Source organism: Chlorocebus sabaeus, chromosome 20 (assembly GCF_047675955.1).
Source record: "Chlorocebus sabaeus isolate Y175 chromosome 20, mChlSab1.0.hap1, whole genome shotgun sequence".
Taxonomy (NCBI): domain Eukaryota; kingdom Metazoa; phylum Chordata; class Mammalia; order Primates; family Cercopithecidae; genus Chlorocebus; species Chlorocebus sabaeus.
In genome coordinates, this window is record NC_132923.1 from 105452502 (window position 1) to 105470125 (window position 17624).

At 49.2% G+C, this 17624-nt stretch overlaps 1 protein-coding gene across 5 annotated transcripts; it reads left to right on the forward strand.

The window, feature by feature from the left end:
• The first annotated feature begins 624 nt into the window (after window positions 1-624).
• PEF1 (penta-EF-hand domain containing 1) lies at window positions 625-15647 on the forward strand. 5 transcript variants are annotated; one of them, XR_494415.3, is made up of 6 exons: window positions 625-743; window positions 10034-10331; window positions 12208-12363; window positions 12877-13020; window positions 14668-14961; window positions 15288-15647. XR_494415.3 is itself a non-coding variant. In XM_007979654.3 (5 exons), the coding sequence occupies exons 1-5, from the start codon at window positions 720-722 to the stop codon at window positions 14895-14897; spliced, it is 852 nt and encodes a 283-aa protein (XP_007977845.1). In that variant the 5' UTR covers window positions 625-719; the 3' UTR covers window positions 14898-15647. The 5 variants fall into 5 exon arrangements, 4 of the variants coding, with proteins under 4 accessions (XP_007977845.1, XP_037848746.1, XP_007977846.1 ...); XM_007979654.3 differs by having other exon boundaries at window positions 14668-15647; XM_037992818.2 differs by lacking the exon at window positions 625-743 and adding an exon at window positions 782-1457 and having other exon boundaries at window positions 14668-15647.
• Window positions 15648-17624: the final 1977 nt, after the last annotated feature.

Here is a 17624-nt window from a genome sequence, read left to right on the forward strand (position 1 = left end):
AGAACTGGACATCCATTGACCCCGGTTCTAGGCCACCCACTGTGAGCTAGGGCAAGTCAATTGCCTCTCTGGACCTCAGTTTCCCCATTTATGAAGAAAGAGGCACTAGATAATTCAATTTTCCTTCAACTCTAACGGTCTGGGATTTTTTTCTCCAAAGACCACAGATCTGTATCCCACTACAAGGCTACTAACTGGTACCCAGTGTTTTGACATTAGAAAAGTAATTCCGCCATCGCCTCTCCCTGCCGGGAAGAGTCGGTGGGTTCCCCGTTGTCAGGGGAACCGCCTGCCCCCCTCCTCTCCTTTCCCGCAGCTCCTCTGCGGAAACTTAGGAGCTACGCCAGCAACTACGTCACTATCATGCGTCCCACTTGCCAGGTTATGACATGGCTACCGCAGCGACATCCCACCCAGGCTTCTCACTAAATATCCCAACCTGACCACCGCTTGGGCCCACTCCAGCTCAGAAAAGGGAGGAACATTAGTGCCGGCACAGCCGCCAAGACTTCCGGAAGCTCCATCAGTCGCTTAGCTCCCCTGGTCTCTCGGGTAGGCATCCGCCCACCGCCCTATCGTCACTTCCGTCGGCCGATAGCGCCAAGATTGACAGGCGCGGACGTCCAGTCAGATGCGGGCCCAGCCCCAAAGCCGAGGCGAGGGGCGGGTTTGAGAGCGGAAAGCCCCACCCCTTGCCTGCGTGTGACGTCAGAATCGCCATGGCCAGCTATCCGTACCGGCAGGTGAGTGTGTGAGGGACCCGTGAATCCAGGTAGTGGCCGTGCCAAGCGCAGGCCCGGCGCCCTCCTGCTCTTTTTCCCCGCTTTCTCCGCGCCCTTCCCACGATGGGTTCGCTTCAGCGAGGCCTCGCGGTGTAGAGAACCGAAAAGGGACCGTCGGTCGCGCCCGGCTCACGTCATGAAGGACTGCACATTCGCGAGGTCGTGTCGCGCCCCCTTTGACGTCGCTCACGCGAGGATTTGGGGACCTTGGACCCCACAGGTTCAGGCTGGCGCTGGCCTGGGCTCCATAGCCTCCCAAGGCCCCCACGGGGGCCTTGGGCAGGGCATCATCCATGACCGGACTTTTAGAGTTCTGGTTCCGTCGATCTAGTTTGGGGCGTCGGATAAAAATCCAGGCTTCCGGACCCACCCCACACTGCATCAGAGTCATCAGGAAACTTCGGTCGTAGCAGGCGCCACAAGTGAGCTGGTTTGACCACTGACTTAGTTCAGCACCGCCATTTCGCATGTAGAAAAGTGAACCCCGAGAAGACACAGAACTTACCTGAAGTCACCAGGCAGTTAGGCAGCAGGGCCGAGGTCAGAACCCGGGCTGCCTTCAGATTCCTCTTCCCCAGCGTATATTCAGTGAGGAATACCACAGCAAGGTGATTCTGTGGCCGGAATTGTTTGTTGGGTGATAGTAGGGTGTTGAAGTGCACTTTGGAGTCAGAGGTAGGTTCATACCTTAGCTCTACCACCTAAATAGTTGTGAGCCCTTGAGCAAGATGTTTTGCCTTTCTGAGTCCAAGTATCCTCCTCTAAAATAGGGCCGAATAATAGGATCTGCCTCATAAAGCTATTGTGGAGAGTCAGGAGGTGATGCTTACGAAGCGTTTGGTACATAGTGAGGTGTAACAAGTGTTGCCCTTTAGCATTTTGATTTTTACTAGACTTCTAAAAGGCCAGTGCCCGGAGGGTCCTCAAAATAGACCCCTCATTTTACAGAGGAGGAAATGAAGCCCACAGAGGCCTGCGATCGCACAGTTACTTAGGAGATGAAACCTGTGCAGGAAATTTGGGAAAACGAGGTCAACTGGTATATTACACAGTGCTCAGCTGAGTATAGTCACATGCCAAAAGATGTAACAGCCCTTCCAAGGAGTGTAGTCTTGTACGGGTTACACAGTATTCGGACCTCCATTATCGTAATCACGAAGGCTCTATCGGCAAGCAGGTATTATTACCCCTAATTAACTGCTAACCCAAAGAGGTTAAGTGGCTTCCCAGAAGTCACATGTAGTAAGTGAGGGTGAGGCCATGACCAGAGCTTAGGACTTCTCTTATTGCATCCGTAGAGAGAGGTAGGAAAGAGGCCACTGCAGGCTGGAGTTAGGAGGAAGTGTAACATAGCAGTTGTTTCCTAAAGTCCATTCCATTTGCTGAGTCTTGTGAGGTGTTAATAGATATTGTTAATATAGAAGGATTCTGTAGTTAACTAAAGGTTTGGAAATACTCTTCTTTAAGTATAGCTGAATAAGTTTGTTGACCACAAACAATTTCAAAATTCTTAATTTGCTAATGTACATGGTAAACCTTCCAGAAAGGAATATAATATGCAGTATTTCTTAAACACATTTAACCATAGAAACTCCCCCTTCCCTCTTTCTTTTCAGATGTCTGGTCACGTTTTGTGACTCTAGTATTTCTGAGCAACACAGGCTGAGAAAACATTCATAGTGCCTTGTTTCCCAGTGGCTGGTCTTCCACCTCAGAATCACCTGTGAGCTTGTTTAAGAAAGCACACTTTTGGGTCCCGCTTCAGACCTGTTCTGTACCCAGGCATCTACATGCTAATAAGCATTAGGGACAATTTGTGTGCATCCTAAAAGCAGTGACAGGTTAGACAGAACTGTGCTAGAATTCTAGCTGTGTTAATAGTTACATACCCTTGGACAAACTAAGGGCTCCAAGCCTCAGCTTCCTCACCTGTATAAAGGGAGAAATAATACCTGTGAAGAGGGCTAAAATGAGGTTGAAATGCAGGGAGCCTGGCACGTTGCTAGTGCCTAGTACATGCCAGTGTCTGGTGGCAGCTCTTGCTGCTGTGACTGCTCTCATGATGCTATGCTGCCTGGGCTATTCTTGGAGTGAAATACTGAAAAGGAGCACAGAGAGAGGAGTCTGGAATAGAAAAAGAAATGTTGCTTTTTTTCCTACCATACCCTTGTCCGCCTCCTGGTCTCAGGTGTTCTAAGAAAGGAAACCGGTTGTTTTAGAGCATCTCAGTCAGTGCTGCCTTCCCTCCACCCACTACATAGCTTTGGAGGATTCCAGCCTATTGTTAGGAGTCAGAATTCCTGTAATTTTCCACTGCTTCCAGTCCAGGGTACCCAAGCAGGGACTGGGTATTGGAGTAGTAAAATTCAGGCACCCTTTGGTCTTATAGGGGAACCACCTTGGTGGATTTCAGTGCTTAAGAGCTTAGTTTCTGAAGCCAGAGAGAGTTGGTGTCAAATCCCTGCTTTGCCACTCCTTTGCAGAAGTTTGTTGCAAAAATCTGAGACTCAGTTTTCCCTTTTTTTAAAAAAACATTTTAATTTACTTATTTATTTTTGAGACAGAGTCTCGCTCTGTCACCCAGGCTGGAGTGCAGTGGCACAATCTTGGCTCACTGCAACCTCTGCCTCCCGGGTTCAAGCAGTTCTCCTGCCTCAGCCTCCCAAGTAGCTGGAATTACAGGCGCACGCCACCGCACCTGGCTGATTTTTTTTTGTATTTTTAGTAGAGATGGGGTTTCGCCATGTTGGCCAGGTTAGTCTCAAACTCCTGACCTCAGGTGATCCAGCTGCCTCAGCCTCCCAAAGTGCTGGCATTACAGGCATGAGCCACCACGCCTGGACTAGTTTTCCCTTCTTTAAAATGGAGTCATAATAGTATCTACCTCAGAATTACTCTAAAGATTAAATATGATAATCCATGTAAAGTGCCGGGTATGGTGTTGGGCATGTAGAATACTCCCAAGTGGAGGAGTAATGCAGTTATGCAGATTGAAGAGGCAATGTGATAAGTATTAAATGGGAGTAAGCGTAAGGTACAGCACCGGAGAGTGAGATACCTAGCTCAGTCTAGGGGTACATCAAGCCTTTTTAAAAAGAGGTGATATTTAAGCCAAAAACTGAATCACTGGTAGAACTTAGCTGGGTGAAGAAAGGAATGATATTCCAGTGGAGGAAATAGCTGCACAAAGCCCAGGAAGCAAGTAAGACAGCCTAGGATTTTGGAGGAACTTTAAGAAGTTCAGTGTAGTTGTAGTGATGTGGGGGAAAGGGGTAGGAAATTAGACTAGAAAGGTAAGCAAGGGCCAGATCCCAAAGGGACTTGTGTGCATTTTTGGGGAGTGTGGCTTCATCCTAAGAGTAGGGAGGGAGCCAGTGAAGTGTTTTTTCCCATTTGTACTTCAGAGCGCTCACCGTGGGGTGCTGTGAGAATGGATTGAAGCAGGAGAGACAGGAAGCAGGGATACCGGTTTTGACGCTATTGAGGTAATCTAGGCTAAAGAGAACTGTGACCTGGTAGAGGAGATTTGAGAAGCACGTAGGAGGTAGAGTTGAGAAAACTTGGTGCCTAAGTAGGGTGACAGAGAGGAAGAAGGAGGTTGTTCCCAGGAGGGCACTAAGGCTTTAGGTTTGTATGATTAGGCGGAAAGGGGCCCCATTCACTGAGATGAGAACACAGGGAGGCATGGGTTTGGAGGGACGGTCCAGGAGGCTGCTGGATATGTGGGTCTGTAGCTCCGGAGTGATGAAGCTGGAAAGATTTGAAAGTGTGAGCACAGAGGTAATTGAAGTCTGGGGATGGTTCTTGCCTCGTTGTTTATTGGTTGCATACTTCTCTCCTATTTCGAGTGGCTCTGCTGGTGAATACTTGAACCATTCCTTTTGTCTAGTGATTGTTTAACCCCTTAGTTTGGGCTTTCCACCTCCTCCCATGCACTTGAAGAGTAGCTCTGGGGTGCAGACCTGTCTTTGCAATGCTCCCTCCTCCATTCGTCGTCAGGGCTCAGCTTGGAACAGCCTTTGATACCTTTGAGCTTTACAGGGTCTTGAGGTTAGAAGAGTGAGTCCTCAGAACTGGAAAGAAAAAAGAAAAAAAACCCAGGACTTTCTGAGGTGGTTATTTGGGAGGAGGTAAGCTCCCTACTGCTTACACGAGTGCAAGTAGAGATTCCAAGTGGTGCTGCAGAGATTCCATTATTAACTGAGAGGTTGGACTGAAGAATCTTTGGGGTGTCTTACAAAATGTGGCTCTCGAACTGGGTCTAGGTGCTGGGATGAAAAAGAATAAGATTTTTCTGAGACTCCCTGATTTCTGGGCTTGAAGGCTCTCAGAGATCACCTAATCCTGCCTTCCCCCTCTACCTCTGTCCGCGATAGAAATTCATTATATTTGACAAAGACATGTAGCACAATCCCGCGCACAGACACATGCTAGGCTCTCACTCATTTATTGAGTGAACACACAGGAGGGGGTAGTGTGGAGTCATGCAGACCCTGACTGGAATCCCAACTCACCCATTCTAGCTACATGATCTCAGGTATGGTATTAAACTCTCTGCCCCTTAGTTTTCTCATCTGCAAAATGGAGATGATAGTGTTTACCTCACAGGACTGAGGATCAGTGAGAGCTGATTGAACTGGAAGCACCTAGCAGAACCTCAATAAATGTTCATTGCCCCCAGTCCCCCAGGGCGTCAGATGTAGCTTATTTGCAATCAGCCAGAGCCCTAGAGATAGTTTTTCTGTGTTGCTTCAGAAGCTGCAGTTAGTGAACTCTTCCTGTCTTTTTTCTCCCACTTCACAATCCTGTGTTTATCGGTATGAAATAACTCTTGGAAAAACTCTGAAAAGGGCTGGGAGCATGGAGTAGCGTAAAAGAACATGGAGTCAGGGACGCTGTTTTTCATTTCTGGTTCAGACCTTTGCAGACAACTCAGTGACACTGGGTGACCCTCTGTGAGGTAGGGACCACCTCATCTTCTTCCCCAAACTTCCTGTGTAGCCTGGATTCTGTCTCAGTTGGCTCCACCTCCTTCATCTTGTGCAAGCTAGAAAAACCCGAGTCATTCTAAACACTTTCCTCACTCCTCCATCTCTTTCCTAATCTAATTAGTCACCAAGTCATGTCTGGTCTATCTCTGAAATAGCTTCAGAATCCATTCCGTTCTCTTCATCCCCAGTGTGCTGTCTGGTTCATGCCCTGCCTGCCCAACACCTGGGCTACTGCCTCCCTCGCTGGCTCATCCTCCACACCGCTGCTGGCTACTTCCCTAAACAAGGTTCTGATCACGTTCCTCTCCTATTGGAAACCCTTCTATAGTGCTCTGTTTTCTCCGGCATAAAGCCCCAACCAAACTCTTTAGAGTGGTGTTCATTTGTTCAAATATTTGTGGAGACTTGCAGGTGCCAGGCACTGTGCTGGGCCCTGGGGTACCATGATGAGTGAGGCCCAGTGTCTGTCCCTGGGGAGCTTACTGTTGGACGGGGGAGATGCTAGACAGACAGAAACTACTCTTAGACACTGATACCTCACAGCTAACTGAAATGCAGTGGGAGAGGTGCTTGGTCAAGGAGTGTATAAAGGGCCTGCCTTTCTGGGTTCACAAGGCATTCTTGGCTCTGCAGGTTAACTCATTCCCTGAATGCACTATGCTCACTCTGAAGTCTGTGCCTTTGTCTTTCTTCTCCCTTCTGTCTGGAGTGTCCTTCCCTGCCTGCCTTTTGGAGAATGCCTACGCATCCTTCAAGGACCAATTCCAATATCACTGCCACTTCCTCCAGGAAGCTTTCCTTGATCCACCTCATGCGTTGTTTATTCATTCTTCAAACAGCACAAAGTCCTCCATCTAAGCTTCCTTGATAGCACATAAGTAGATTTTTCTGAATGGCACTGATCAGATTGTATCACAGTTTTCTGTGGGCTCCTTAAGGACAGGACTTCATTTAGTTGTGTCCTCAGATCTACCACAGAGCCTAGTACAATATCGTCACTGTGAAAATGTGTGCCAAATGAAGTCCTTTAACAGCTCTGTGGCTTAGTTTCTTCATCTGTAAAAGAGGCCAACTAACATCTTCCTTTTTTCTGTTAGGAGGCCATTGGCAAGATTCTGCCAGTAGTGTTTGTGTTTGTGAAAGTACTTTGTAAACTACAGAGGAGGTCTTTAATGCAGGATGGAAAGGAAAGGGTTTAATTGCTGCCAGACTACAATAGCCAGAAGGGCAGGAGACCTGCCTGGTGCACCTGCTTTGTTGGCCTGGGGGTGTTTCTTGGGTGGTTTATAGGTGGTTTCCTAGGTGGGTTTTCCTAGGTGCCAGGTGCAGTTTATAGCTTTGTTCACAGGCCTTATAGTGGGGCAGCTACTTCTGGCTTCGTGTCTGGCCTGTTCTTTGGGTGTGCCCAGATTCTGTAGAGTCCCCACTCCCTTTCCATCCTATGCTAGAATCCTGAGCCCTATTGCTTAAGGAAGGAGCATTGTATCAGGAGGCAGGGGGAGTCCTTGGGTGCAGAGGAGTGGTCCAGCCTTGTCTCTGCCTCCAGCTCACAGCATGACTTGGGCAAGTCCCTCCGTCCTCCCCGTCTGTCAAATGAGGGGGTTAGGTTAAGTGACTTGTCTTCTGGGTATTTCTCTTATCACATGTCTCCAACCCCTTGGGAATCTTGTTCGTTCTCTAAGCCCTAGCTCAAATGCCACTCTCATGGAAACACTCCCTGATTTTGCCCTCCTTCCTTTGCAGCCCTGTGGCACATGACTTATGTCTCCATTTCAAACACCTATTTTCCTTATGCTGTTTTGTTAGACATTACACAGTGTCTACATATTAGGTCCTGTTAACTGTGAGCTCTTTCAGATTGCTTCACTCTCCTTTATAGCCCACCCCCCACAGTTCACCTGGCCCAGGATTTTGCTGATAATAGTAATTAATATAACAATAGCAGCTATGACTTATTGATCATTTGCTTTATGCCAGGCACTGTTGTAAAAACTATTTTTCTTATGTGAGTGGTTTTCAGACTGTCTTTTCAGTCACTGTGAGGGTTCTACAGAGCCCCTCAGAATCTAGCAAGGGAAGGGGGTTTCATATGGTAGGGCTCTGGAGCCCCTACCTTACTTCAGCCAGAGCAACTTTCTTGTATTAGTTTTATTTATTTTATCAAAGGATTCTTTCTCTTTTTTCTTTTTTCTTTTTTGGAGACAGGGTCTCTCTCTGTTACTCAGGTTGGAGTGTTGTGTTGTGGCACAATCACAGCTCACTGCAGCCTCCAACTCAGGCTCAAGTGATCCTCCCGCTTTAGCCTCCCGAGTAACAGGGACTACCGGTGTAACACCATACCCGGCTGATTTTAAAAATTTTTTTGTAGAGGTGGGATCTTACTATGTTGCCCAGGTTGGTTATCAAAGGATTCTTTAGCTAAAAATTAAACAGAATTTTGCTGCATTTATTTCTTATACTCTGCAGAACAGTCCAGTGAGGAAGGAATTGTTCTATTTGTGAGGAAGCAGGCTCAGAGAGATGAAGCCACAGGCCCACAGTCATGAACTCAGCTGATGGGAGCAGAGTTTTAAATTGAGATCTGTCTGACCCATTCTTGTCTGTGAAGGAGTCTTGCTAGTATAGTAGCTCTGACAGCTTCTAGGGAGGAAAAGCTCCCAAGGATTGCTGAGTTGGGGAGATGACAGGGCCTGCTTCCTGCTCTCCCCACAAAAAACCTCATGAATTTGGCCTTAGCCTTAAGAGTAATTATCTCAAGCTATCAAACACAACAAAAAGAGAAAGCCCAGGCTCTCGGTGGCTTGGCCACTGGTGCACTCACAGCTTGATCTAGAACATATCTAGATGGTGCCATCCTCGGAGCTGGGCCTAGCTGCTCTCTGTGCCCTTGAGTTCAGCTTGTCTGCAGATGTGTTGGGGCTGTGCTCTGCTGCATCCTGTGCTAGCCATTTAGGGAGATGGAGCGGAACACTCCGAGCCTCAGGGATCCCTGGCTATTGGTGTGGGAAGATGGATGAGAGAGGGAATGCCCCCATGTATGTTCTAATGCATAGATGCCCTGGACATAGAGCCAAGAGACCCAGGTTCTGGTCCCAGCCCCTCCACACAGCCTGTGTGTGACTTTCCTGGACTTGAGTCTGTAGGAGGCTATTATTAATAGTGTTTATTGAGTGCTTAATCTGTGCCAGGCCCTGTGTCATGACTGGCCTCATTTCATTCACAAACTAACCTGAGAGGTAGCTTTATTATTCCCATTTTACAGCAGAAGATAATTGAGGCTTAGAGAGAATACATCAGTTCAGTTAGTAAGTGGCAGAACCTGAACTTGAACTCTTGAACTGGTTGTTTTTTGTTTGTTTGTTTGTTTGTTTGTTTTGAGACTGGGTCTTACTCTGTCACCCAGGCTGGAGTACAGTAGTGCGATCATGGCTCACTGTAGCCTCGATCTCCCCAGGCTCAGGTGAGCCTCCCACTTTAGCCTCCTGAGTCACTGGGACTTTAAGTGTACACCACCATACCTGGCTAATTTTTGTATTTTTTTAGTAGAGATGTAGTTTTTCTATGTTGCCCAGGCTGGTCTCTAACTCCTGGGCTCAAGCGGTCTGCCTGCCTCAGACTTCCAAAGTGCTGTGATTACACAGGTGTGAACCACCACGCCTGGCTGTTGAACTGGCCGTTTAAACCACTGTATCATATTGCCTTAGAAATAGGGTCTCCCTTGCCTGCCTCACAGAGTTGTGAGTGAGGATAGGGAAGTGTTTTTACATTAGGGTAAGGATGCTACAGCTATGTCATTTGTCCCTGATGAGGGTCAGGGGTGTGTGTTAGAGACTACATTTGCCCCATGAGTTCTGCAAATAGAGATGGGAGTACCACGGGATGGACATTTAGAATTCTGTTTGATTCATTTGCCTATTCATTCATACAGAAAATATTTACTGAGCATCCATTCTACACTGGGAGCTGGGGATAAAGTAACAAACCAGACAGGATCCCACCCTTTGGTGTGCAGGAAAGGAGAGTTAGGAAAGGAGGATTTCAACCCTGATTCTGCAAGTCATTGGCAGTGTGACTTTGGGTAACTCGTTTCTCCTCTGGAAGCCTCAGTTTACCCACCTTAGCAGTGAGATCGTAATTCCAACCTTACCTATAGGATCAGTTGAAAGGATGGTGGTGGAAGTGCTTTATGGCTGTGAAGTGCCATACTCTGCCTAGTTTCTGGCCTCATCATTCTGACTGATAATCTTGCTCTTCCTACAGGGCTGCCCAGGAGCTGCAGGACAAGCACCAGGAGCCCCTCCGGGTAGCTACTACCCTGGACCCCCCAATAGTGGAGGGCAGTATGGCAGTGGGCTACCCCCTGGTGGTTATGGGGGTCCTGCCCCTGGAGGGCCTTATGGACCACCAGCTGGTGGAGGGCCTTATGGACACCCCAATCCTGGCATGTTCCCCTCTGGAACTCCAGGAGGACCATATGGCGGTGCAGCTCCAGGGGGCCCCTATGGTCAGCCACCTCCAAGTTCCTATGGTGCCCAGCAGCCTGGACCTTATGGACAGGGTAAGTAGTGACCTCTTGATGTGGTTCTGAGTTATCCATGGCCAGCCCTTGTCCTTCCTGTGGGTGTGCAGGCAGCCTGGTCTCTGGCACCTTAGCACCTTGCTTCCAGCTTCAGTGTGTGTCCTTAAAATGAGAAGTCTGTCAGCTAGTTTTGTTGCAAGCATTTGTTTGTATGACTTGCTCATGCTTACTTTCTTTTGCTTATATGTCAGCAGCTGTTAGTTGACTGTTGAGTTTCTGTTCCGTGTGTGTTGTCATTCAGGGATCCATGCTGAAGGAGCAGCTCCTGTTTGGGATATGTTATCTTTGTGGCAGAGAGAAAGAGCAGGAGAGCTAGCAGGAATGCACAATGCCTCTTAAAGCATCTCTGAAGTACTGTATGTCTTGCCCACTCGCATTCTTTTGGCCAGAGCACCCCCTGATCAAGACTGACATCAGTAGGATGGGAATGGATGCCCCTCTGCAAGCCACCAGGCAGTGGGAGAGGATGTACAATGCTCTTATAGGGAAGGGGAGATTAGCAAATAATCTAATAATAGATTATTGAACTGGCCTTTTCAACCATTGTACCATATTAGTACAATGTCTGTGGGTGTGCAGACTGTGTCTCCTGGCTAGAGATTATTAGCCAGGAGACGGTAATATAGCCTACCATGGGGAGAAACTCAGTTTAAATATCCGTTTTTCTGTGAAAATATCTCAGAATACACACATTCCAGGCTCTTTGCTGAGGATTTTATTTTACTGTTATCTCATTTAATCATCACAACGATTCTGGGGAAATGGGTTCGTTTTAGAAATGTGGAAGTCATTATTCAGAAAATTAAACTTTTTGCCTAACGTCACATAAGCTAGTAAGGATCAGAACTAGGGTTTGAATCCAGGTCTGCTTTGATTCCAAAGCCTGAGCTCTTCTATACAAACTACACAGATCAAACATGTTACAGAATCTCTCCTGCCCCAGGGCTGTGGCCCTTGCTCCCCTATGACACTGATGTTTTAGGATGATGGGTAGAACCTGCCTGGATTTTCCCAAGGAGGTCAGACTAATCCCTAAGTCAAGCAGATCTTTTTCCGTCTGTCCTTACTGAACTTTGGTACTAGGCAGTGGTTTCTGTCTTCCACAACTGCCCATGGCTGTCTTTGTGTGAAGGGACCCTTATTGTGGCCAGTTAACTCAGTGTCCTAAGATAGACAGACTTACCAGCTTCTACACCTTTTTTTTTTTTTTTTGAGATGGAGTTTTGCTCTTGTTGTTCAGGCTGGAGTGCAATGGCATGATCTTGGCTCACCACAACCTCCACCTCCCGGGTTCGAAAGATTCTCCTGCCTCCATCTCCCCAGTAGCTGGGATTACAGGCATGCGCCACCACGCCTGGCTAATTTTGTATTTTTAGTAGAGACGGGGTTTCTCCATGTTGGTCAGGCTGGTCTCGAACTCCCGACCTCAGGTGATATGCCTGCCTCGGCTTCCCAAAGTGGTGGGATTACAGGCGTGAGCCACCGCGCCCGGCCACTTCTACACTTTTATCTACCACCCATTCCCCCCCATCTCGCAGTTCACCTTTTCCAGAGAATTCTTGAAATGCTACAGGGGTATGGGTCCCTGTTCCTTAAAAACATAAAATCAATTAAGAGTAGTGTCTGGAACATTATACAAGAACTCCAGAGGACTCATGGAATAGAAATCAACTGCAAATACTCATGAATCTTCACTGAAGGTCCTCTTCCATCAGAGTAAGAATGTCAGCTTGGTGGAAGACAGGGAAGGTGAATTTGTGAGGCTTTGTGTGTAGGAAAAACCTGTAGCCAGGAAGTTACTGAGGCTGGCCCTTCCTGGCATTTCTGTTGATGGCCTTCATACCCCTTCCTCCAGGTGGCACCCCTCCCAATGTGGATCCTGAGGCCTACTCCTGGTTCCAGTCGGTGGACTCAGATCACAGTGGCTATATCTCCATGAAGGAGCTAAAGCAGGCCTTGGTCAACTGCAATTGGTCCTCATTCAATGATGAGACCTGCCTCATGATGATAAGTGAGTCTCCACCTTGCCCTTGGGCCCGAGCTGGGGCAGAGCCACCTGATAGTGTACAGTAGTTGGGTAGGTAGACATTCTGAAGAGAAATTCATTGACCAGGGAGGACTGCGGGGAGGAAGCTAGGTTCAGGGTGAGATCCCCTAGACTGAGAGCTCTTTTCCTGAGATCTTTCTTAAGTTCTAGACCCTGCCTAGTTACAGGCTAACTCAGTTTCCTCTTCTGTAGAATGGTACTCCCTCCCCTGGTAGGAAACAGCAGGGAGGGGTTAGGTGCCAAGGCTGCAGAGAAAATGCAGTTCTGGATGGGGTGGGGCTAAAGGTGTCCAGAGTAGGAGGACGGTGCAACGCTTGATGTGGGTGTCTCAGGTGCAAGCATCTAGGCCTTAGGCCTTGGTTCTGTGAAGTCGCCTACTCCAGCCTGGGGAGAAGGGCTGCCTCAGTGGGGCCTGAGGGGGACCCTTGGCTTTCAGTCTTGAAGCCTTCCTTCCCTCCTTTCCCTCCTCACCTTCAGACATGTTTGACAAGACCAAGTCAGGCCGCATCGATGTCTACGGCTTCTCAGCCCTGTGGAAATTCATCCAGCAGTGGAAGAACCTCTTCCAGCAGTATGACCGGGACCGCTCGGGCTCCATTAGCTACACAGAGCTGCAGCAAGGTGCGGGTCATGGCTGGGGCACGATGGGCAGGACAGAGCTAGACTCTTCTCTTTACACCCTAAGATACACAAAGGGATTTCCTCTTGCTACCGAATGTCCACCTGCACTACAGAATGGTGTTCTCAGTGCAGGCCTGCGTCCCTTCTGTGACCCAGTTGGGGCACTGAGCCAAGATCTAGGGCAAGGAAACACCTGGGTCCAGAATCAGGGCTGGACCCCGGAGTGCTGGGTGAGATGGCCCCAACCACAGGGAGCCTTAAGGATGGAAAATTGGCACCTTAAGGGCTATGAGACCAGTGTGTGTGGCTGAGGTGACTCCTTCCTCTCCAGTTTCTAGCATGTAGAACGGAAAGAGCCCTGAACAGGGCTCAGAAAGATGGGTCTGTTGCCACCCCTGCTAGTGGGCAGTTTCTCTCCCAACTTTGGGACCCCGAGCACTCTAAAAGTTGCAGTTGGGGAAGATGACCTGAGGCCACAGCCCCAGGTCTGGTTCCAAACTGACTCTGTAAGGCAGGAGGCCACAGTTTGGGCTCAGGCAGGTTAGTAAGAGGTTGGGGGGAGGACCCAAGAGGGAGCTTTGCCACCCAGGAGGGAGAAGCGGCTCCCCAGAGAGTCTAGTCCTTTGCCCAGGCTGCGGATTTTATTCAGACTAAGGAGGTCTGTGGGCAGGAGTGAGTGCACCACATCTGCCCCCAGCAGAAGGGAGGGGAGATGGCCTATAGTAATGACCTACTCTTGCCAGCTTTTGCCATGGATATTAGTAAGGGTGATAGTAACCACAGCAAAACAGATATTTACTGAATGCTTGCTATTTTTAATAGGCTTATGTGATTCATTCTTCCCATGTGCTAGGTACTATTTATAATTCCACACCCTTCAATTAAGAATCCCTTGTTATCTCCCTTTTACAGGTGAGAAAACTGAGGTTTAGTGTGGGTAACCTGCCTAAGGGCCTGCATAACAAATGGAGAGTTGAGGTTTTAGCCTGGCCTGGTAAGTTATGAACAGAGGAAGGAAGGAAGCAAGCATACCAGTGAAGAGACAGGATGCTCCAAGAGACCTTGGAGTGGCGGTGACTTTATTAAAATGGCACTTACTGAGTGCTTTTTATGTGCCAGTCACTGTGCTAAGTAGCTTTACATGATCACCCATTTTAATCCTTGCTAGAACCTACAAGTTAAGTACTATCCCCGTTTTAGAGATGATAAGATAGGGATAGTGAGGCTAAGCAACTTGCCCAGGGGCTGACTCCAGAGCAGGTCCTCATACCTCTGCTGTGCTGCCTCTGATGTCTGCCCCAAGCAGGGTGGTCCTGGGAGCTCAGGCTTCCTTTTGGAATGCAAATGAGTCAGAGATGATTGTGGATAGTCCGTTGTCATCTCTGGAATCCCATGAGCCTCAGTTGAAGAGACAATAATGGAGACTGGGAGAAAGAGGGATGAGGGCCTTCCACCTAAGGGTAGCATCCAGACAGGGCCCCTGTTGTGTTCCTGATATCTTAGACCCTTGGGATTTCTCTGCCCTCTTTATGCTTCTGTGCCTGTCCTCTCGAAGTTCCTTGAACTGCTGTGATCCAGTATTGCTGATTGATGGAGGTGTTCATGGCAGGTTTTTGTGTGTCTGGTCTGTGTGCCCCTCTTCTCCAGCTCTGTCCCAAATGGGCTACAACCTGAGCCCCCAGTTCACCCAGCTTCTGGTCTCCCGCTACTGCCCACGCTCTGCCAATCCTGCCATGCAGCTGGACCGCTTCATCCAGGTGTGCACCCAGCTGCAGGTGCTGACAGAGGCCTTCCGGGAGAAGGACACAGCTGTACAAGGCAACATTCGGCTCAGCTTCGAGGACTTCGTCACCATGACTGCTTCTCGGATGCTATGACCCAACCCATCTGTGGAGAGTGGAGTGCACCAGGGACCTTTCCTGGCTTCTTAGAGTGAGAGAAGTACGTGGACATCTCTTCTTTTCCTGTTCCTTTAGAAGAACATTCTCCCTTGCTTGATGCAACACTGTTCCAAAAGAGGGTTGAGAGTCCTGCATCATAGCCACCAAATAGTAAGGACTGGGGCTGAGGCCACACAGGTAGGGGCCTGATGGAGGAGAGGATGGAAGTTGAATGTCCTGATGGCCATGAGCAGTTGAGTGGCACAGCCTGGCACCAGGAGGAGGTTCTTGTAATGGAGTTAGTGTCCAGTCAACTGAGCTCCACCCTGATGCCAGTGGTGAGTGTTCATTGGCCCATTATCGTTACTACCTGTGTTCCCTCACCAGGCCATCCTGTCACACGAGCCCATTTTCTCCAAAGTGGAATCTCACCAAGCATGAGAGAGATCTGCCCATGGGACCAGTGGCTTGGATTCCGCCACACCCATAAATCCTTGTGTGTTAACTTCTAACTGCCTGGGGCTGGCCCTGCTCAGACAAATCTGCTCCCTGGGCCCCTCTGGCCAGGCTCTGCCTCCGCGGCTGGGACCCCTCACTTGCCTGCCATGCCCTGCTCGGCTTCAGTCTCCAGGGGACAGTGGGCACCTCTCCCTGCCAATACTTTTTTTAATTTGCATTTTTTTTCATTTGGGGCCAAAAGTCCAGGGAAACTGTAAGCTTCAATAAAAGGATGAAACTCTGGGGTTCCATGTTTTCCACCGTGATTTCTCAGCTACAGGTCCATCCACTCCTTCTTTCACTGACTATTTAAGTACATCCTATACACCAAGCCATGCGGAAAGCAGCAGCTTGTGGGGACATGGCCTATGTGGGGCTCCTATCCACTGCCAGAGGGAAGTGAAGTGTAGGGTAGCCAGCTGGGGGCCCTGCCGGGTTCAGTTCAGTATGGCCTGAAGGTCTATTCAGGAAGCTATTTCATAGCAGTTTTAGGGCAGGCATTCTGGGTTGAAAGCAGCTGCCTCAAACTTCATAGCCTGGCCTTTCTATTTTCTCAGGCCCTAGTTTTATCTTCCAGACAAACTCCATTTATTAAGTCATAACTTTCCCCCCATTTTTATTAAGCACAGACATCTGTACTTGCAAGTCAGATCTTTAGATCAGCATAATACCCAGTCTACACCGAGTGTCTGTAATGAGCTGACCACATTTCAATCAAAAGCCAAAGACACCAGACATTCTAGTTTGCCAGGGGGCTTTATTCTGGGTAATGGTAATTATCTTTTGGCTTTTTGAGATGAAGAGCTCTGAGGCCCTGTGCAGGGCTCTCCTCCCTGCAGTGGGTAGTTGGAAGTAACTATGACTGTTTTGCAGGTCAGTGAGGCCCAGCAGTGTGTCGGGCTTAGTCAGGTCAGCTGCATTCTCCTCTGGGCTGCTGTAGTGCTAGAATCCCAGCATTAGATGGAATCCGGTTCCCAGAGGCCAGCCCCTATCCAGAGCTATAATTCCCTTCATAGGCCCCATGTGAGTCTGGCCTCTGCTTCGCCAAAGGCAAAGAACCCAGTGCCTTTCCAGGCAGCCCATTTCCTCCATGACTGGCAGAACAACTTCCTGGTGTGGATTCTAAATCCTGCCATCTTGAAGACACCACCATTGGCTGTGGTTTTCTCTGTGGGCCACTCAGGACATACATCACCCTTTCTGCATGCCAACCCTCTACATAGTGGAGCCTGCCCTATATGCCACATTTTCCCCAAGTCATCGCTTCCCTAGGCCAGATAGCCCCGGGCTCTTGAGCAGCCCCTCGCTGAGCATCTCTCCCCTCGGCATCCTGTTCACCTCCCCTGAATTTTCTTCAGTTTATCTGAGTCCCCCAGAGTGGAGGGCTGAGGCCCCCCATGGTGCTGGGTTCAGCCAGCAGAGTGTGGAGTAGAACTGCAGCCATTAGGAGCAGCGCCTGTGTTTCTTCGTTCCCACTGAACCAAGTGTCTGCTGAAACCCGATGGTGCCAATTGTAGTCTTTCACCTTTGTGCTCAGCTGAGGCTGAGGAGCCCAAGACCTGGATTGATCTTGTGAGCATGGTTGGTTGGTTCTGAGCTTGGGGGCCAGCTGTCACACCTCATCCTGCACACTCACCTCCAAGCCTGCCTACGCACTGTGCCAACCGCTTTGGAGCCTAAGGCCAGTGGGAGTGTGGAATGGGCAGGAGAACCCATCGTGGCAGCAGCTGGAGCTCTGCCCCGTCCACAGAGAGCTGGGCTGGTAAGTCGTGTGGAGAGCAGGTGGCATACTTAGGCCACACATTCCACCTGCTCTGGGTAAAGCGGGGTGCCTAGGATGAGCAGTGCTTCAACACTCCTGGGCTGGGCCCCTGGCAGCACCAAGGCTCTGCCCACCTTCTTGACCGTTGAGGTCAGAGGGAGCCCACAGCTCCATTAATCAAGTTAAGCAGACCTGGTGGTGTGCATAGCAGAGCTGGCCCCTGCCAGATGTCCTTGTTCCTCTCAGCAGAGTAGCACTTCAGACTGCACTCCACGTCCTGCTCTGGCAACAAGGCTCAGAGCCTTTGGCAGCCTTAAAATCATCTCGGTGGCAGACGGAACATGTCTGGCCAAGTCTGTGGCTTTCTCTTTCTATCCTGCGAGTTCATAGAAAATAGATGCAAGCCTTGGTTTCCAAGAAGATGAGGATAACAGTAAATCAGCCCATTAACCCGCTATCTGCCC

Coding starts and splice junctions, on each gene's coding strand:
- PEF1 (XM_007979654.3), top strand. CDS start 720: ATGGCCAGCTATCCGTACCGGCAG. Junction 744..10,033: donor CCAGCTATCCGTACCGGCAG/GTGAGTGTGTGA, acceptor CTCTTCCTACAG/GGCTGCCCAGGAGCTGCAGG. Junction 13,021..14,667: donor CTACACAGAGCTGCAGCAAG/GTGCGGGTCATG, acceptor CCTCTTCTCCAG/CTCTGTCCCAAATGGGCTAC.